The following is a 16291-nucleotide window of genomic DNA, read 5'->3' as shown; positions in this document are numbered from 1 at the left end:
GTTCTAACGCCACTTCTTCAGAATAGACTCGCCCAGGCCGAAAACCGACTTCTGCGCACGGGCCACGAAGTTTCAATAGCACTGTATTTTGTGGAAGAGCCACACTCAAGGGGCCAAAAGCCGCATGTGGCTCGCGAGCCGCCGTTTGCCGACCACTGGCCTGGGGCCAGTCTCTCCCAGACCCCCCTCTTGCCGCTCCACGCCTTCCTTGGAAAAGAGCCCGTTGCAGGGCACCACCTCTCTCACATCCTTTCAGCGTCTCCCCACCTCTTTGGGGACAAAATCCAAACTCCTGGGAGTGGCACAGACTTCAGGACCTGGCCCACCTGGCCCGGCTCCAGCAGGTCCTCCTCGGGGTGCGCCGACGCCACAGGGCTTGTCCACCTCAGGCTGGAACGTCTCCAAACGCCGCCGCTGCTGCTTCCGGATGCGGGGCAGGTGCCGCTTCCTCCGAGAAGCCCTCCTGGACTTCCAGCCGGAAGAACCCCTGTCTCTGGCCCAGGGTCTCTGCCCGAACACCTACCCCGCCTCAGCTACCGTCTCTCATTGCCTGCCAACCCACTCACGGAGTCCTGAAGGCAGGGAAATCGTCTTTTATTTCCGTCTGCCCGCCCAGCCCGGTGCCTGGGGGACGGCCGGTGCTCGGGGCAGTGAATCAGGGCGAGGTCCTTCCACCGACAAAGAAACCAGGCGTTTGAGGCGTCCACGTCCGGGTTTGGCGAGCCCCGTCCCCGGCGGCACCGGCTGTTCCCGGGGCGGGGGCCCCTCAGGCCGTAATCCTCCCGGCGCTTCGCCTCGCCCGGAGGGGCCAGGCCGGCGGCAGCCCCGGGCGGCGCGGCAGGGCTGCGGGGCCGCAGACGCACGGCCCGGCCCTTTGTTCCGGGCTCGGCGCCCGCACGGCCGGCGGGAGCGGGACCAGCGCCGGCAGCTCCGCGCTCAGCCATGCCGGGCGCCGTCTCCCACGGAGACGCCTCGGTGTCCCGCGACCCGCGGGCGGGAAAGCGCGGGGGTCGGCGTCACGCGCCCGTAACGCGGCGCGCAGGGCCGGGCGGGGCCGACGCGCGTAGGGGCGGGGCCGGCGCGCGTTGGGGCGGGGCCAGCGCGGGCACCGGAAGCGCCGGGAGGCCCGAGCCGTCCCAGGGTGCTCCGCGCGGCGTGGACTCGGGCCGCTGCCGCCATCCCGCAGCCGGAGGCTGAGGAGGCCGCCGCTCGCCGGCCAGGCCGTGTGGCCAGAGGAGTGGGCGCGGGCCGACCAGCGAGACGCGGAGCGCAGCCGCCGCCGGACCGACATGTTGGGGCCCAGCGCCGCCGCCGCCGCCCGCTCCTCCGCCCGCGAACGGCGCTGAGGGGCCCGCCGCCCGCCCGCCGCCCCGCTTCCTGCTCGGCCCGCCCGCCGCTCCGCCCCCGCCCGCCGGGCCGGCCCCTCCGCCCCGCGCGAGGTCTATGTGACCGCGGCCCGGCCGCCGCCGCCGCAGCGCGAACATGGACGCCGTCAACGCCTTCAACCAGGAGGTGAGGCCGGGCGGGCGCCGCTCCCCGCGCCGGGGCTGCGGCGGGGCCGGCGGGACGCTTCCGCCTCCGGCTCCGGCGGCCGGGCCCGCGCCAAGGGCTGCGGCCCGGGAGCGGCGGCGGCGGGGCCTCCCCTCCCCCACGGCCCGGCGGCGACCTCGGCCGCGTCCCGGTCCGCGCGGCGCCTCGCCTCGCCTGCCCGCTCCCGGCGGCCCCGTGCGCGGCGCGGGGGACGGAGGCGGGGCGGGAGCGGCCGCGGCCCGGGCTCCTGAGCTCGGCCGCGGCCGCTGGACTCTGATCCCGGGCGGGAAGCGCGGGCTGCTCCTGCCTCTGGCCTCGCGCCCCCGGGACACGGGGCCGGCGGACGGACGGACGGACGGACGGACGGGGGGCCCTGGTCCTGTGCGGTCGCGCACGCCGCACCCCCGGGGGCTCCGGAGCCCGGCGTGACACCCCGAAGTTGAATGGGAAACGCGAGTCCGCCGGGAGCCGGCCCCGGCCCCGTCCCCGACCCCGGCCCCGGCCGCCGCCGCCTTGGGCTGCACTCACCGCGTCTCCCGGGTGGGAGTGGGAGGGCGGCGGGCCGGGGCCTCAGTGCGGCCCGGGTGGAGCCTGCCGCGGGCCGTGGGCTCTCCCCCGGCAGGTCCTGCACACGGACCGGCGTTTAAACGTCCGGACGCGGTGGTCCGAGGCGTCCTATGGGGCGTCGGAAACTTGCCGCCTCCCCCGGGGTCGCGTGGGCCGGCTGGCTCCCCACCTGCGCGGGGAGAACTTGTGATTGGCGGGGAGAGCCCGATGGGGACCCCCGGCCCCCGGCCGGGAGGGGAGGCCGGGCCCGCCCGCGGGGTTCGCTGGAGATGGCTGTCTTCCACGTGTGCCCGCAGGGTTGCCGCGGGTGGTGGACGGGGTCTTGCAAAGTTCGGTAGTGTTGTTTTTTCAAAGCGATGACATAGTTCCATTTTTTAAAAAAAAGTATTTTTTTTTTTTTCAGTTACAGTTGACATTCGATATTAGATTAGTTTTGGGGTGCAGCGGCGCGGTGAGGCATTTATGTCAGTGACCGAGGGCCCGCCGTCAGGCTGTGCAGGTTATTCTGTATTTCCTGGTGTTTGGCCGGAGCAGGGGACAGGGCTCCGGGAGGCAGGGCTGGAAGCTGACTTGGGTCCCGGAGGCACAACTCACGGGCGTGCGGGTCACCAGGCCAGGCAGTCCCTCTCCTTCTGCGGCAGGTGCTTGTGGAAAGCATGAGAATTTACACAAATGGACAGCAGTTTCTTCAAGATGAGTTCACTTCTTTCCCAAGATAAAACTTACAGGTTATTTATTTACAATACATATTTATTGGTTTCAGAGAGGAAGGGAGAGGGGGAGAGAGAGAGAAACATCCATGATGAGAGAGAGTCATTGGTCAGGCTGCCCCCTGCACGCCCTCCCACTGGGGATGGAGCCCGCCCCCCGGGCTTGTGCCCAGTCTGCAGGCCAACTCTGTCCACTGCGCGAGACCAGCCGGGCTCGTGTTTTATTTTGAGAGACATTTGTTAAGGCTGTGGACAGCGAAACGGGACCGGCTTGGGAAAGGCAGCAAAGGGGGCCTCGGAGACAGAGTTAGGGGGTTAGCCGGACAAGCTGCCACGCCCCGTTGCTCCCCTGATTGCAAGTGTGGTGGGGTCCCTGAGAGTTTAGGAGACGCTCGCCTGTGGGGGAAGGAGAGGGCAGGCGGGGGTGTGCTCCCAGGAGGGAGAGCACACCGCTTACCGAACACTCAGTGGCCGTCCTAGTGTGTGAGGATCGGCAGTGTGTATGCCCTGGCTGCGCGGCTCAGCTGGTCAGAGCGCCGGCTGCATGCGCCAAGGTTGCAGGTTGGTTCAGCCAGGGCGCGTACAAGAGTCAACCAATGGGCGCAAAAATAAGTGGAACAAGTCAGTGTTTCTCTCTCTCCCCTTCCTCTCTCTAAAAAATATTTAAAAAAAGATGAGAAGTACTTAATTCTGATGTAGGCATTATGGAAGTTAAGAAAAGGCTCTCATGTTCTGAAAAAGTGATGATTATAGCTTTTACTTCAAAAAATCAAAAATAGGAATGATATAGACTTCATGAAAAAGGGAAATGGTATTTTATCCTTTTTAAATGTACAAAATAAAAATTTGAGTATTGCTCATTTTTCTCAAATAATGTTCGTTTCCGTTCTAGTCTTTATGAACTTCAAGTTGCATTATGTCAGGTGTTACGTTGTCAATTCCAACTCTCCTCTGGAGAAAACTGTCTTCTGGAGAAGTCAGTCTGAATTTAAAGTCCATCTTGTGCCGCTTGAGTCACAGTATTTCTCCCCATTCGCGAATGTTGTCGATCCGTGCTCTGAGGCCTCAACTCTCCCAAGCCTATCGTTACTTCACAAACTTCAGAGTGCCCACGCAGCTGCGCCCTGACACCGTGGCACTACCAGTGGCGCTACTGAGGATCTGCCCCGGGGAGTCTGGTCCAATACAGGGAGGGAGGGAGGGACAGACAGACAGACACATCGATCTGTTGCCTTCCGTACCTGCCCTGACCGAGGATTCAGCCCGAAACTTTTCGGCATACAGGACAATGCTCCAACCAGCTGAGCCACACCGACCAGGGAGTGCTTTTAATGTGTGCTGGAACAGCTTTCTTTGGGGCCTTTATCAAACACAGGACTTGAGAAGAGAAAAAGGTGTAGACATCGCAATTGAGGGGTCACTGCTGGGATAAGTGACCAGACGGCTGACTGCTGGGAAGTGAGGACGGTGAAGGAGTTGGTGACCTGACAAGTTTCGTGTCTCGTGTTTGAACTCCTTTTTGGGCTGTGGATAAACTGAAGGCTGTAAGTTGAATGATACAGTCATGACACTTGCTGACTTGTAGGGTGTCTGGTGGAGGGCAGAGGTGTGGGGAAGTGTGGCACAGACTCTGAGCGTGGCCTGGCTGTGGTGTGAGGAGAGGAGGCACTGGTGGCCAGAGGAACCCCTGACCTTGGCATCTGTAGGCTCAGGAAGCACCTTTGCCCACGTTCTCAGCGCGGGGAGAGGTGATGCCACGGACACAGGGAAGCGGTCACCAAAGCATAGTTAGCGGAGGGTGTGTGTCTGGTTTTGGAGCAGTTACATTGGAAAGTCATGTGGAACTTTTGGCCTTCAGTTGGGCATCTAGGACTCAAACTTGGAAGCATTCAAAAAAGCTCAAGGCAGACTCCCGGAGTCACTCACATGTGCCATGAGGAAAGTTGGGGCGGGGAGAGAAGGAATGACTGTTGAATACGCATCGATGGGATGTCAGGCACTTTATACATACCTAATTTAATATTTCTACAACCTCACCTAGACACCCATTTATAAATGAGGAAACGGATCTTTAAAGAAGTAATGACTCGCCCAAGGGCATACTGGGATTTGAATGCAGATCTCCCGTCATACTTGTTACCTGGAGAGGATGGTTCGTGTGGTATCAGGAGAGTGGTCACAGGTTAAGACTTAAGAAAAAGGTGTCTAAAATTTTTTAGCGTAATGGGATCTGAAGTTTAAGGTGACAAGGTGATGGGGAAGATGAAGTAAGGTAGCAAAGGTAAAGTAGTCTTTAAAGTTTGATTGTGAGGGATTCAAGGACGAAGGGAAGGCAGAGCGGTCAGCAGTGTGGTAGGCACTGGTGCTGCCTTGTGTATGCTTACGGATCCAAGGTCTGGCTTAGTGAGTGGTGTCTGTTAGACGGACGGGAACTTGGGATGTTGGAGGAGGCAAGTAGAGAAAAGCGCAGTTTAAAGAAACGAGGGTGGGTAACGTGGAGCCGAGTTGTGCCTGAGGAAGGAGATTGGAAGCTCCGGTAAAACAGGTCAGCTTCTGGGGTAGAAAGAAGATGAAAAGGGAGAGGCTATCAAGACGCCCGTTTACAGCACCTTTTGGTGAGACGGCGTTAAGTGTTGTAAAGATGAAAAGATCAGTGATCAGTGGTGGCCACTTCTTAGTTGTGTTCTGCGATGTTTGTGCACTCCCATTGTTGAATGAATGAAGTTTATAATGGGATATTCTAATCCATCGGTTGCATTTTTAGCCTTTAATCAATCTTCTCTAAATTCAAAAGGACATATCTGCCCCCTGCTTCCTCCCACCACTCCCCATCAGAAGCAAATAATGGATTATCAATCTCTGTGGTTCTTAAACAAAATACATTATTCTGTGTTCTGATGATACACATGGGTCGTGTATTCGGCAATGTGGTTTTTTGCTCAAACATTAATACTATATAATAAGATTTAGTTCATTCTAACTGCTGTGTGATATGCCATCCTTTGAATAAATTGCATCTTATTTATCTGGTTCCCCAGTTGATAAACGGTTAGGTTGTTTCTCATCTTTTGCTGACAAACACTGCAGTGACCATTCTTAAACATCTCCTTGTGTAAGAGTTCTCAAACTTTGGGTTTTGACTCCTTTCAACTCATCAAAGTTAAGGATCACAGAGCTTTTGTATCTGTGGATTAGATCTATTGATATTTACCATATTAGAAATTTAAGCTGAAAATGCATTGAAAATAACCTGTTGCATGGAAACACAAGTACATTTTTAAAAATGTATTGATTTGAGAGAGAAACGATTTGTTGTTCTACTTATTTATGTATTCATTGGTTGATTTTTTTAAAAAAATATTTTTATTGATTTTAGACAGGAAGAGAGAGAGAGAGCGGAGACAGAAATATCAAGGATGAGAGAGAACTGATCAGCCGCCTCCTGCACACCCCCCACTGGAGACTGAGCCCACAACCCAGCACGGGCCCCAACTGGAAATCGAACTGTGACCTCCCGGTTCATAGGTCAACGCTCAGACACTGAGCCACACCAGTGGTTGATTGTTGTATGTGCCCTGACCGGGGATTGAACCTGCAGCCTTGGCATATTGGATGGCACTCTAACCAACTGAGCATACCGACCGGGGTATAAGTAACATTGTTAATGAAAACGGTTTTCAAAACAAAAAGTTAGTGAGAAGAGTGGCATTGTTTCACATTTTGCAAATCTCATTTAAATTTTGGTTTAATAGAAGCTGGGTTTTTAGCAACGACTTCTCTCTCGCATTACACACACCATACAGCTTCTGGTAATTGCTGTAGCCTGTGAGGAAATGAATGGAAGGGATGTCTTGGTGTTCGTGTGGAAACAGCTTTTACCGCACAACCACCCGGAGGGACCCAGACCCCTGGGCACTCGTTGAAGAGTGCGGTGCTGGTGTGGACGTGATGGACGCCACATGACGTGCAGGAGGAAGACGGGTGCTCTCAGCCCGTTCGTCTTCCTAGTGTCCTTACAGCCAGAGTGAGCTCTGTGAGGACTTGATGGGCGTGGATGGCGTGCACTTCCCGCAGGAGCGGACCATCTGGAGCCGCCCTGTTGTCCTTAAACAAAATACGTTAGGAGAGGTGAGTCCCCGCCGGTCCCGCTGGAAATGGTGTGTATGGCTGACTGTCTGTTTCACCTTTGACTCCTGGGTGTGGTTGTCTTCTCAGTTAGGCCGCAGGATGAGAACGGTGTCTTTTACCTGTAATGTGGATCTTCGGTTGTTTGGTCCTTCCTCTCTTCTCCGAGGTCTGTCTGAAGAAACGCAAAGGCGCGGCACAGGGCTCCTGAGCGCAGGAGGCGGCAGACCAGGACCGCTGAAGAGGCTGGTGTTTCTCCGCCTCGCGTGGCCACGCTGTGCTGTCATCCAGGAAGTCCGGGCGTTGGGAGTTAAGCTCTGGCTCTCCGCAGCAGCAGTCTGCGTCACGGGGAGTGGCATGCAGCTGGCTTGCACAGCTTCTGTCACCTCTGTTCCTGTTGAGAATATCCCCTCCTTGGCTATCATTTTGTAAAGGATTTTGTTTAGAAAAAAAATTACACGGGCACATGATAAGGAGCTGATTCAGAGGAAGATTGGGAAGATGGAAAAGTTGGCTTATAAAATCTTGTGAAACAGTCTATAATAATAAAAGCGTAATATGCTAATTAGACCGGACATCCTTCCGGAAGACCTTCTGGATGAAGCTGGGGCTGCGAGGGAAGCCGGGTCCCAGGTGCCTGCCGGGTGCCAGAGTGAAGCCGGTGCTGGCAGCCTGGGGAAGGAAGGCCTACTCTTGTACGAATCTCGTGCATCGGGCCTCTAGTTCAGGAGACAAAACCACGGAATAGAAAGGTGACAAAATAGTGGTTGATTGTGTGTGCGGGGGGGGGAGGGGGGTTCACCAAATGTAAATTATAGGCTGTTATAGGTTATTCTCTGTCATGGAGTGCAAGTGAATGCTGTTCACTTCAATATTCCAGGTAACTTTTCTGTAGGTAACTGCACACATTCAAACCTCACTTTAAGTACACCTTGGTAACTCGGTATGAAAAACGTTGTCACATAAATGATGAGCCTTAGTATGTGTTCTAACATTCGTAGAGATAATATGCTGAATTCTTTTTTTAGCACACTTCAGAGCAAACCATACAACTTTAATGATGAGATAAACAAGCTATGTCATCAAGTATATAGAAGAAGCAGCTTACCTGTCAAAAGTTCAGAATTTTGGTAATATTGATTAACAATACTCTGTTCCTGTGGAACTACAGAAGAGGTAGAATTAATAATTATTAAATTTGCATTAGGATTAGGCCTGACCAAGATCTGTTGAAAGCTTAGGCCAGGAGAGACGTCTACGTTTCTGTGTTAATATAAAGTGTAATTAACAGTGTAGGGCCCTGGCTGGTTTGGCTCAGTGGATAGAGCGTCAGCCTTCGGACCAAAGGGTCTCAGGTTCGGTTCTGGCCAGGGGCATGTGCCTTGGTTGCAAGCTCGATCCCCAGTGGGGGGTGTGCAGGAGACAGCCCATCGGTGATTCTCTCTCATCATTGATGTTTCTCTCTCTCTCTCTCTCTCTCTCTCTCTCTCTCTCTCTCTCTCTCTCTCCCCCTCCCCCTTCCACTTTGAAATCAATAAAAAATATTTAAAAAAACAAAACAGTGTAGTGCTACTATACATATATTTTACTTTAGAGAGAGAGCGAGACATCGATGTGTTGTTTCATTTATTTATGCATCACTGGTTGCTTCTTACAGGTGCCCTGACCAGGTATCAAACCCACACCCTTGGTGTATAGGGGCGACGCTCTAACCAACTGAGTTACCCAGCCGGGGCCTGTTAGGATTTTTATTTGAGAACTAGAAGATTTCACAAACTATTATAATTTTTTATACCCTGGTCACCTTCATCCTATTCAGTATTTGTATGACTTACTGATTATGTCTCATTGCTTTATAGTCGGGGTCTTTATTGGTGCTTGTGAAAAGATAGCTAAATATATCTAGAAACGTTGATATTCTAATGACGCATTGGACAGGTGGTAGAGAATTCAGCAAGAAACCCACTGTAACTCTGGAGTGGAGTGAAGAATCAGAAGGCACAGTTTTGATGGGGAAAAACTAAAGATGGCTGCTAGGGCTCAGTTAAAAGTGGAAGACCATCCAGTTACCTCTTGAAAGTTCTGATTTGTGTTTGGACAAATGGTGGTTTTTGGTATAAGTCCATGTGGGTCAGTAGTCCTAGTTGGAAGAGACCGTAGAGCAGTGATCTATCCAGCATATGTGACATCTGGAGCAGAATAGTTCCTTTTTTTTTTTTTTAAGCACAACCCTCTTCTTACAGCAAAATTATTTTCAGATATAGTCATAGAATCAGCCAGGAACAAAATTTGAACTTCACCCCAGTTACAAATAAATGTTACAATGAAAAAAAATAAGCTGATTAATATTTTTAACTGCATGAAGACTTTTTTGGAAAAAGTAGAAAAACTTAGTTTCTTTTCAAGCCTTAACTTCTGCATATTTGTTCATGACTGTCAAAGCTGACGTTCACATATTTGTGTTCGGTAGACAGTTACAGCCAGACTTGTCGATCTTATCTCCACCCATAATTGATTGTAGAGCACTCATCGTTACTATTTTTTAATTCTTATCCGAGGAGTGAGGATATTTTTTCCATTTATTCCTGCAGAGAGTGGAAGGGGATGGGGAGAATCGCATTGATGTGACAAAGACACGTCAGTTGGTTGCTCCCAGACGGGATGGGGACAGACCTGCAACCCAGGTACCTGCAATTGAACCAAAGACTCTCCATGTGCAGGCCGGTGCTCTAGCCACTGAGAAACACCGGCCAGGGCAGAACACTTGTTATTTCAAGGACATGTTTTCCCTTGATTCTAGAGAGAGAGAGCCAAGTGAGAGAAACAGAATGGCTGCTTCCCGTGTGCACCTGACCGGGAATCACCCAAGACCTGTGCAAGGGGCCACGCTCCGACCCACTGAGCCGTACCAGCCGGGCTTGTTAGTCGTGTTAATTACAAAACGTACGTGAAGCAGCAGATCTACAAATAGTTGGGAAGTTTTAAACATAAGGTTACTCTGGGCAGAAATTTTTTAAAATACATTTTTATTAATACTTAGAGAGGAAGGGAAAGGGAAAGAGAGAAACATGGGTAAGAAAGAAACATGTTTTGGCTCCTCCTGCACACCCCCTCCTGGGGATCAAGTTCGAAACCTGGGCTTGTGCCCTGACTGGGATTGGACCGACCTTCCGGTGCACACGACAACCACTGAGCCACGCCGGCCAGGGCCCCAGTGACCTTTCCGCACTGCCTCACGAGCCTTCCAGTTGACTCCCTCTTTTACCTTCGTCAGAGCTGTTTTAGCTGAAGTAGAAGGACAGTGGCCTTCTTAAAGGGAACCTGTAATACGGCAATTTGTGGTAGGACACCTTGTGAGCCTTTAGGAAACATGAAATAGTCGTTAAACTTTAATAGTCACGTATCATCTAGTTCATCTTAATTAAGAGATGCTGAGTGATAAATCACTTTAGAAAGGACAGCCAGGTTTGGGGTTCAGCCCTTTCTGCAGGTCTTTACCATTGTTTAGTAAATGCAAACACAAGTTTTACAAATAAGAGGGCTCCTCCCTAAACAACTTCTTGTACATTTGAAAGCATGGTAGCGAGTGCACTATAATGTATACTTTGGAAGAATTTGTCCAAGTTTGTTTAGTTTTAAGTCATCTGCATAATGCAATAGATAGAATCAATGTTTAAAACTTCAGATGTGCCTTTAGGCATTGATATTTCTTTTACTGGTTTATACTCACAATAACAATTGTAAATTGATTAGGATTTTATTCATGCTGACATTTTCAGTTTTAGTCCCTTGCCTGTGCATAGATGCAGTCATTGTCACTTTGTGGAAATAGCCGGTCTAAATAAAACAAGGTAGGGGCGTTTTCTTTTCTCATCGGATCCAGTGTTCACTTTTTTTTTTTTTTTTTAATATATTTTATTGATTTTTCACAGAGAGGAAGGGAGAGGGATAGAGAGCTAGAAACATCGATGAGAGAGAGACATCGACCAGCTGCCTCCTGCACACCCCCCACCGGGGGATGTGCCCGCAACCAATGTACATGCCCTTGACCGGAATCGAACCCGGGACCTTCCAGTCCGCAGACCGACGCTCTATCCACTGAGCCAAACCGGTTTCGGCCAGTGTTCACTTCTTGGTGAGGTCTAGTGGTAAAGATGTAATTCACAAAACGCTTTCTCGTCAACTCTGGGGGTAAACAGAGTTCACTGGTGAGGCACAGGAAAAGTGTGTTTTTTAAATGTGTGTGTGCGGGTTTTTGTTTTTAGAAAGGAAGAGAGAGAGCTGTCAGTTTGTTGTTCCACTTACTTATGCATTCATTGGTTGGTTCTTGTATGTGCCCTGGCCAGGGATTGAACCTACAACCTGGGCATATCTACATGATGTTCTGTCCACCTGAGCTCTGCGGCCAGGTTACAGTAACTGGTTTTGAGAGCCGGCATCTGTGCTAGTGGAATAGAAGGATGGGCTGAAGGAAACATTTTCTAAAATCACCTCCTGGCCTGTTTCTTGAGGATTGACTGCCGGTCAGTGAACCAGTATTCCGTGAAGACTAGAAAACCACCTACTGCTGGAACTGAGGGGGACGGGAGGCAGCCCGGTCCTCAGGGGAAGTCAGTGAAGTGTGGACCCAGGGAAATGGAGGGGCGTTGGCCACATAAAGAAAACACGAGGGCACACTTTATACGGTGAATCGTCAGAAATTAACTTCAGAAAATTCGTTCTGCCAGCAGCAAATGGTAACAGAAGTAGGGTTTGGTGATAGAATTGAAAGTGGGACATAACACAGATGAAGTTTAAACTACTGCTTGTTACATTGCTGTATTCTGTTTTCTTAAATACACATGGACATAATTAACCCAACAGTGGTTCCATGTTTAGTATCAACAGTGGATATTTGTACTTGTATGTGTGTATTTTGTAAAAAGCCTTGTAAATTTGCTGCATTTGAACAGTGATTTCTCAGATTTGTGTTTTATATTCCTAAGAGCTTCAGTTATTATAAAGATTTTTAAAGGGGTAAATTTATTTTTAAATATTTGTTTTAGTAATTTTGAAAAGTTTTATTAAAGGTTTATAAGCCGTCCTAGCTGGTTTGGCTTAGTGGATAGAGCGTCGGCCTGCAGACTGAAGGGTCCTGGGTTTGATTCTGGTCAAGGGCACATGCCTGGGTTGCAGGCTCGATCCCCAGTAGGGGGCATGCAGGAGGAAGCTGATCAATGATTCTCATCATTGATGTTTCTCTCTCTCTCTCTCCCTCCCCTCTCCTCTCTCTCTCCCTCCCTCCCTCTCCCTCCCTCCCTTCCCCTCTCCCCCTCCCTCTCCCTCTTCTTCCTCCCTCCCCCTTTCTCTCTGAAATCAATCAAGATATATTTAAAAAAATAAACTAATTCCTTAATTTAAAAAATGTATAAGCCATTGACTTAGACATAACTTAATTTACAAAGCAAAATTGACTCCATGGACAAGTTTTATCTGATAACAATTGTATACATTTATTTGTAATCAAAGTTGGAGAAATGCATTTTGTGTCTCAGACACTAATTAATTTTTTTTTCATTTTAAAGTTAATGCAAGTTAAGTAAACTTAAATTTGAAAATAAAGAAAATATGCCACCAAATACCATTAATATTTTAGAGTATTTCAGTCTTTTTTTCTTGTCTACTTTTGTTTGGAAATTTTTGTATGATTGTTGAATAACAGGAAATTATTATTTTTAAAATGTATTGATTTGAGAGAGAGAGAGAAACATTGATTTGTTTTTCCACTTACTGATACATTCATTGGTTGCTTCTTGTATACGCCCTTGACTGGAGATCCATGCAAACTTGGAGTGTCAGGACAATGTCTACCCAATTGATCAACATGATTTTAAATTGCCATCGTGGAGAATTTGAGAACATATGACTATTTTATATAAATTTCTAGAAATGGAAGTATTAGATTTAAAATATTTTGATATTTTTTAGTTTTTGATATATAGCTTCGAAGTCTTCTCTGAAATTAAAACTTGCCCATTAGGTCTCATCAGTAGAGTATCTTCTTTGCTTTATGCTAATCTACACTCAAGCCAGTTAGGTAATTGAATTATATCTCATTTTTATATTTTTATTTTAATATATCTATATTTTAATTGTTGATAGTATTACAGATGTCAACCATTCCTCCCCCACTTCCCCCTTCTCCCAGCCCCTCCCCACCCCTCCGGGTCTTCACCATCCTATTGCCCGTGCCCATGGCTGTGCATGTAAGTTCTTTGGTTTATCTCTCCTCGTCCCTCCAACTCCCACATTGAGCTATGTCAGTCTGTTCATGCCTCCCTGCTTCGGGTTCTCATTATTTTAACTGGTTATTGGTAAGGCTGAGCTTTGTGTTTATTAGTCAGTTATGGGGTTGTTTCTGGTGATTGAGTTCCTTTCCTGTACGTTCTTCAATTTCATTAGTATCTGTTTGTACATATTGATTAACTCACTGTTCTGCTTGGCATAATGGTACTTATTTAAGTGGTTGGTTTGCAGCCCTTAGCCCCCATCCTGCATCCCTCAGCACATTGATTTTCTAGTAGCTAGAAAGCATTAGCTCAGACAAACCTTTGAGAATGGACATGTAAAGGCGTAAGATGGACTGTCAGGTAAGGAGGGACTGGAAAGCCTCACCTAATGGTTCTAGCAGCGAGTCTGATGGAATTGTCTTCAGGCTCTAATTAATAATGAGATGGTCAGAGCCTCTTTGCAGGAAAATTGTTTTATTTTTAAAAACATGTTCTTATTGATTTTAGAGAGAGGGAGGGAGAGAGAGAAACATTGATCAACTGCCTCCTGCATGCCCCCCAATGGGGATTGAGCCTGAGCATGTACCCTGACGGAATGGAACTGGCTACCTTTTGGTACATGGGACTAACTCAGCCAACTGAGCCACACCCACCAGGGCAAAATGCCTTTTGTGGAAAAATCTAATGTGTACTTTTATAATGTTTTATATGTTACTGATAAACATGCAGGTTATGTTGGACGTAACTCTTGGTTTGGTTGAAGTCAGCATGTCTGACATATTGAGTCAAATGAACAGAAGAAGAAAGACTGTAGAATTAAACTCTTTGATACCTGTGTCTATTGGGGGAGATTTCAGTACCAGCCTGTCACTATTTTTAAAGTTTAGAGAAAGAAATGGTAGGGCATCACATTGAAAGAGGTGCTGGAAGGAAACATTGCTTGAGGGACTTAAAAGGTTAAAATATTTACTTATACTAGTATATAGTCTAATTCTTTGCATTGCTTTGACAGCTCAGTTTCAAAAAATAGGAAAAGACGTATTTCAGAAATCATAGGCTTGATGCCAGTAACTTTGATCTCTGCCAGTTGTTAGTTTCTTTTATGACTTTCTAGAAATTTCTCGTCACTGGGAGCCAGAACAAATTTACTCACAATTTATAATACACCAAATTAAACTTTCGTTTTGTAAAATGTTTTTTGTCTAGTGAAGACTATAAACCACATATTTCAGAATAACATCGGTCATGATTTCATCATGAATAAATTAGAAAAATGGAGGCAGGATGAGAACGTATTGTTAAGTGAACTTGAGCTAACTGGCAATGTCCAAGTCGTGTCAGGTCATTCCGCAAGTAGGTCCTGTTCTTTTTAATTAAAAAAACCGTTGAGTTATAAATAAAGGCACATGCTATTGTCCCTCACTGAAGAAAACGCAAAAACCATTGAGTTGGAGGAGGCATGTAAAGTGGCTCATGAAATGTACAGCGGGTTGGAATCGCTGCCACACCAGCCGCAGGAAAGCCTGCAGGAACCAACGGGAAGGCAACAGGGAGAGCCAGGGAGATTCCCGTGAAACCGTCAGGGTTTCAGTCGATGATAGAGGTCAGTAACGATAGATCGGGCAGCCTTTTAAACACCAACAGTGCCTGTCCCCACGTGTCCACATTCTGAATCCTAGAACCTGTGAGTGTTTTTTTAAATATATTTTATTGATTTTTCACAGAGGAAGGGGGAGGGATAGAGAGTTAGAAACATCGATGAGAGAGAAACATCAATCAGCTGCCTCCTGCACACCCCCCACTGGGGATGTGCCCACAACCAAGGTCCATGCCCCTGACCGGAATCGAACCTGGGACCCTTCAGTCCGCAGGCCGACGCTCTGTCTACTGAGCCACACCGGTCAGGGCAAACCTGTGAGTGTTTGACATGGCAGAAGATGTGACTAAGTCAAGGAGATGGGTTAATTATCCTGCGTTGTCCCGGTGAGCCCAGTGTAACCCAAGGGTCCTTCTGTGAGCAGGCAGGGGAGTCCATGACAAGGAGGCAGGGTCACGGAGCAGGGAAGACCCCACACTCTGGAGGGTCTGCAGGTGGAGGATGAGCCCTGAGCCAAGGAATGGAAGCGCCCTCTGGACGCCGAAAGCCCCAGAGCCTCCCGAATGCAGCCCTGCCAGCACCTTGACTTGAGACTAGTGAGAGTCTGGCCTCCAAAACGGGCAGATAACACACGGCTTGTTTTAAGGTGCACAGTAGGTTGTACTGTGTTACTGCAGAAATGGGGAGCTAGCACAAAACAGTTTATGGGTTCCATGAACATGGGGATACATCTGGAGGGGAGATCAGAAGGGACCGTAGTACGAAGATGCTGCAGCCATTGGAGCTGGTGAGTTGTAAGCCTTTTCACCAGCTGGGGTCTGCCAGCGATGTTGTAAAAGTGGATATGAATTTGGTATGACTGCTGGGTAGGTACTGAGGTGCTGTACCGCTTTAAAGTCTCCGATACTGCTACATTCTCACTGTGGAGAAGATTTCTCTAGAGGCAGCGTTTGGACAGTAGGTATAACACAGACAGCATGGTGAGCCATAACAAAAATCCCTTCCAGAGCATGGCATAGCTCTATTGACTGAGCCAGGTATATGTCAGGTATCCTGGGCTCAGAGTTTTATATATAGACTAGAGGCCCGGTGCACAAAATTTGTGCACGGGGGGGGGGGGGGCTGTTCCTCAGCCCAGCCTGCACCCTCTCCAATCTGGGACCCCTTGAGGGATGTCTGATCGCCCGTTTAGGCCCAATCCCAGTCAGACATCCCTCTCACAATCCAGGCTGCTGGCTCCTAACCACTCACCTCCCTCTGCCTGATTGCCCCTAACTGCTTCTGCCTGCCAGCCTGATCACCCCCTAAACACTCCCTTGCCAGCCTGATTGATGCCTAACTGCTCCCCAACTGGCCCGATTGCCCCTAACTGCCCTCCCCTGCTGACCTGGTCACCCCGAACTGCCCTCCCCTGCCAGTCTGGTAGCCCCTAACTGTCCTCCCCTGCTGGCCTGGTCGCACCCAACTGCCCTCCCCTGCTGGCCTGGTCTCCC

At 49.5% G+C, this 16291-nt stretch overlaps 1 protein-coding gene across 5 annotated transcripts in view; it reads left to right on the top strand.

Annotated features, from left to right (window-relative positions):
* The first annotated feature begins 1152 nt into the window (after positions 1–1152).
* Positions 1153–16291, top strand: part of SCAF4 (SR-related CTD associated factor 4) — a 56829-nt gene continuing 41690 nt past the window's right edge. For all 5 annotated transcript variants that reach the window (XM_054713378.1, XM_054713360.1, XM_054713370.1 and 2 more), the window contains exon 1: positions 1153–1512. In XM_054713378.1, coding sequence (XP_054569353.1) covers positions 1483–1512 — 30 coding nt within the window. In that variant the 5' untranslated portion in view covers positions 1153–1482. The remainder of the gene's footprint in view (positions 1513–16291) is intronic.

Source organism: Eptesicus fuscus, chromosome 3 (assembly GCF_027574615.1).
Source record: "Eptesicus fuscus isolate TK198812 chromosome 3, DD_ASM_mEF_20220401, whole genome shotgun sequence".
Lineage (NCBI taxonomy): Eukaryota > Metazoa > Chordata > Mammalia > Chiroptera > Vespertilionidae > Eptesicus > Eptesicus fuscus.
This window is presented reverse-complemented; position numbering and strand designations above follow the sequence as displayed.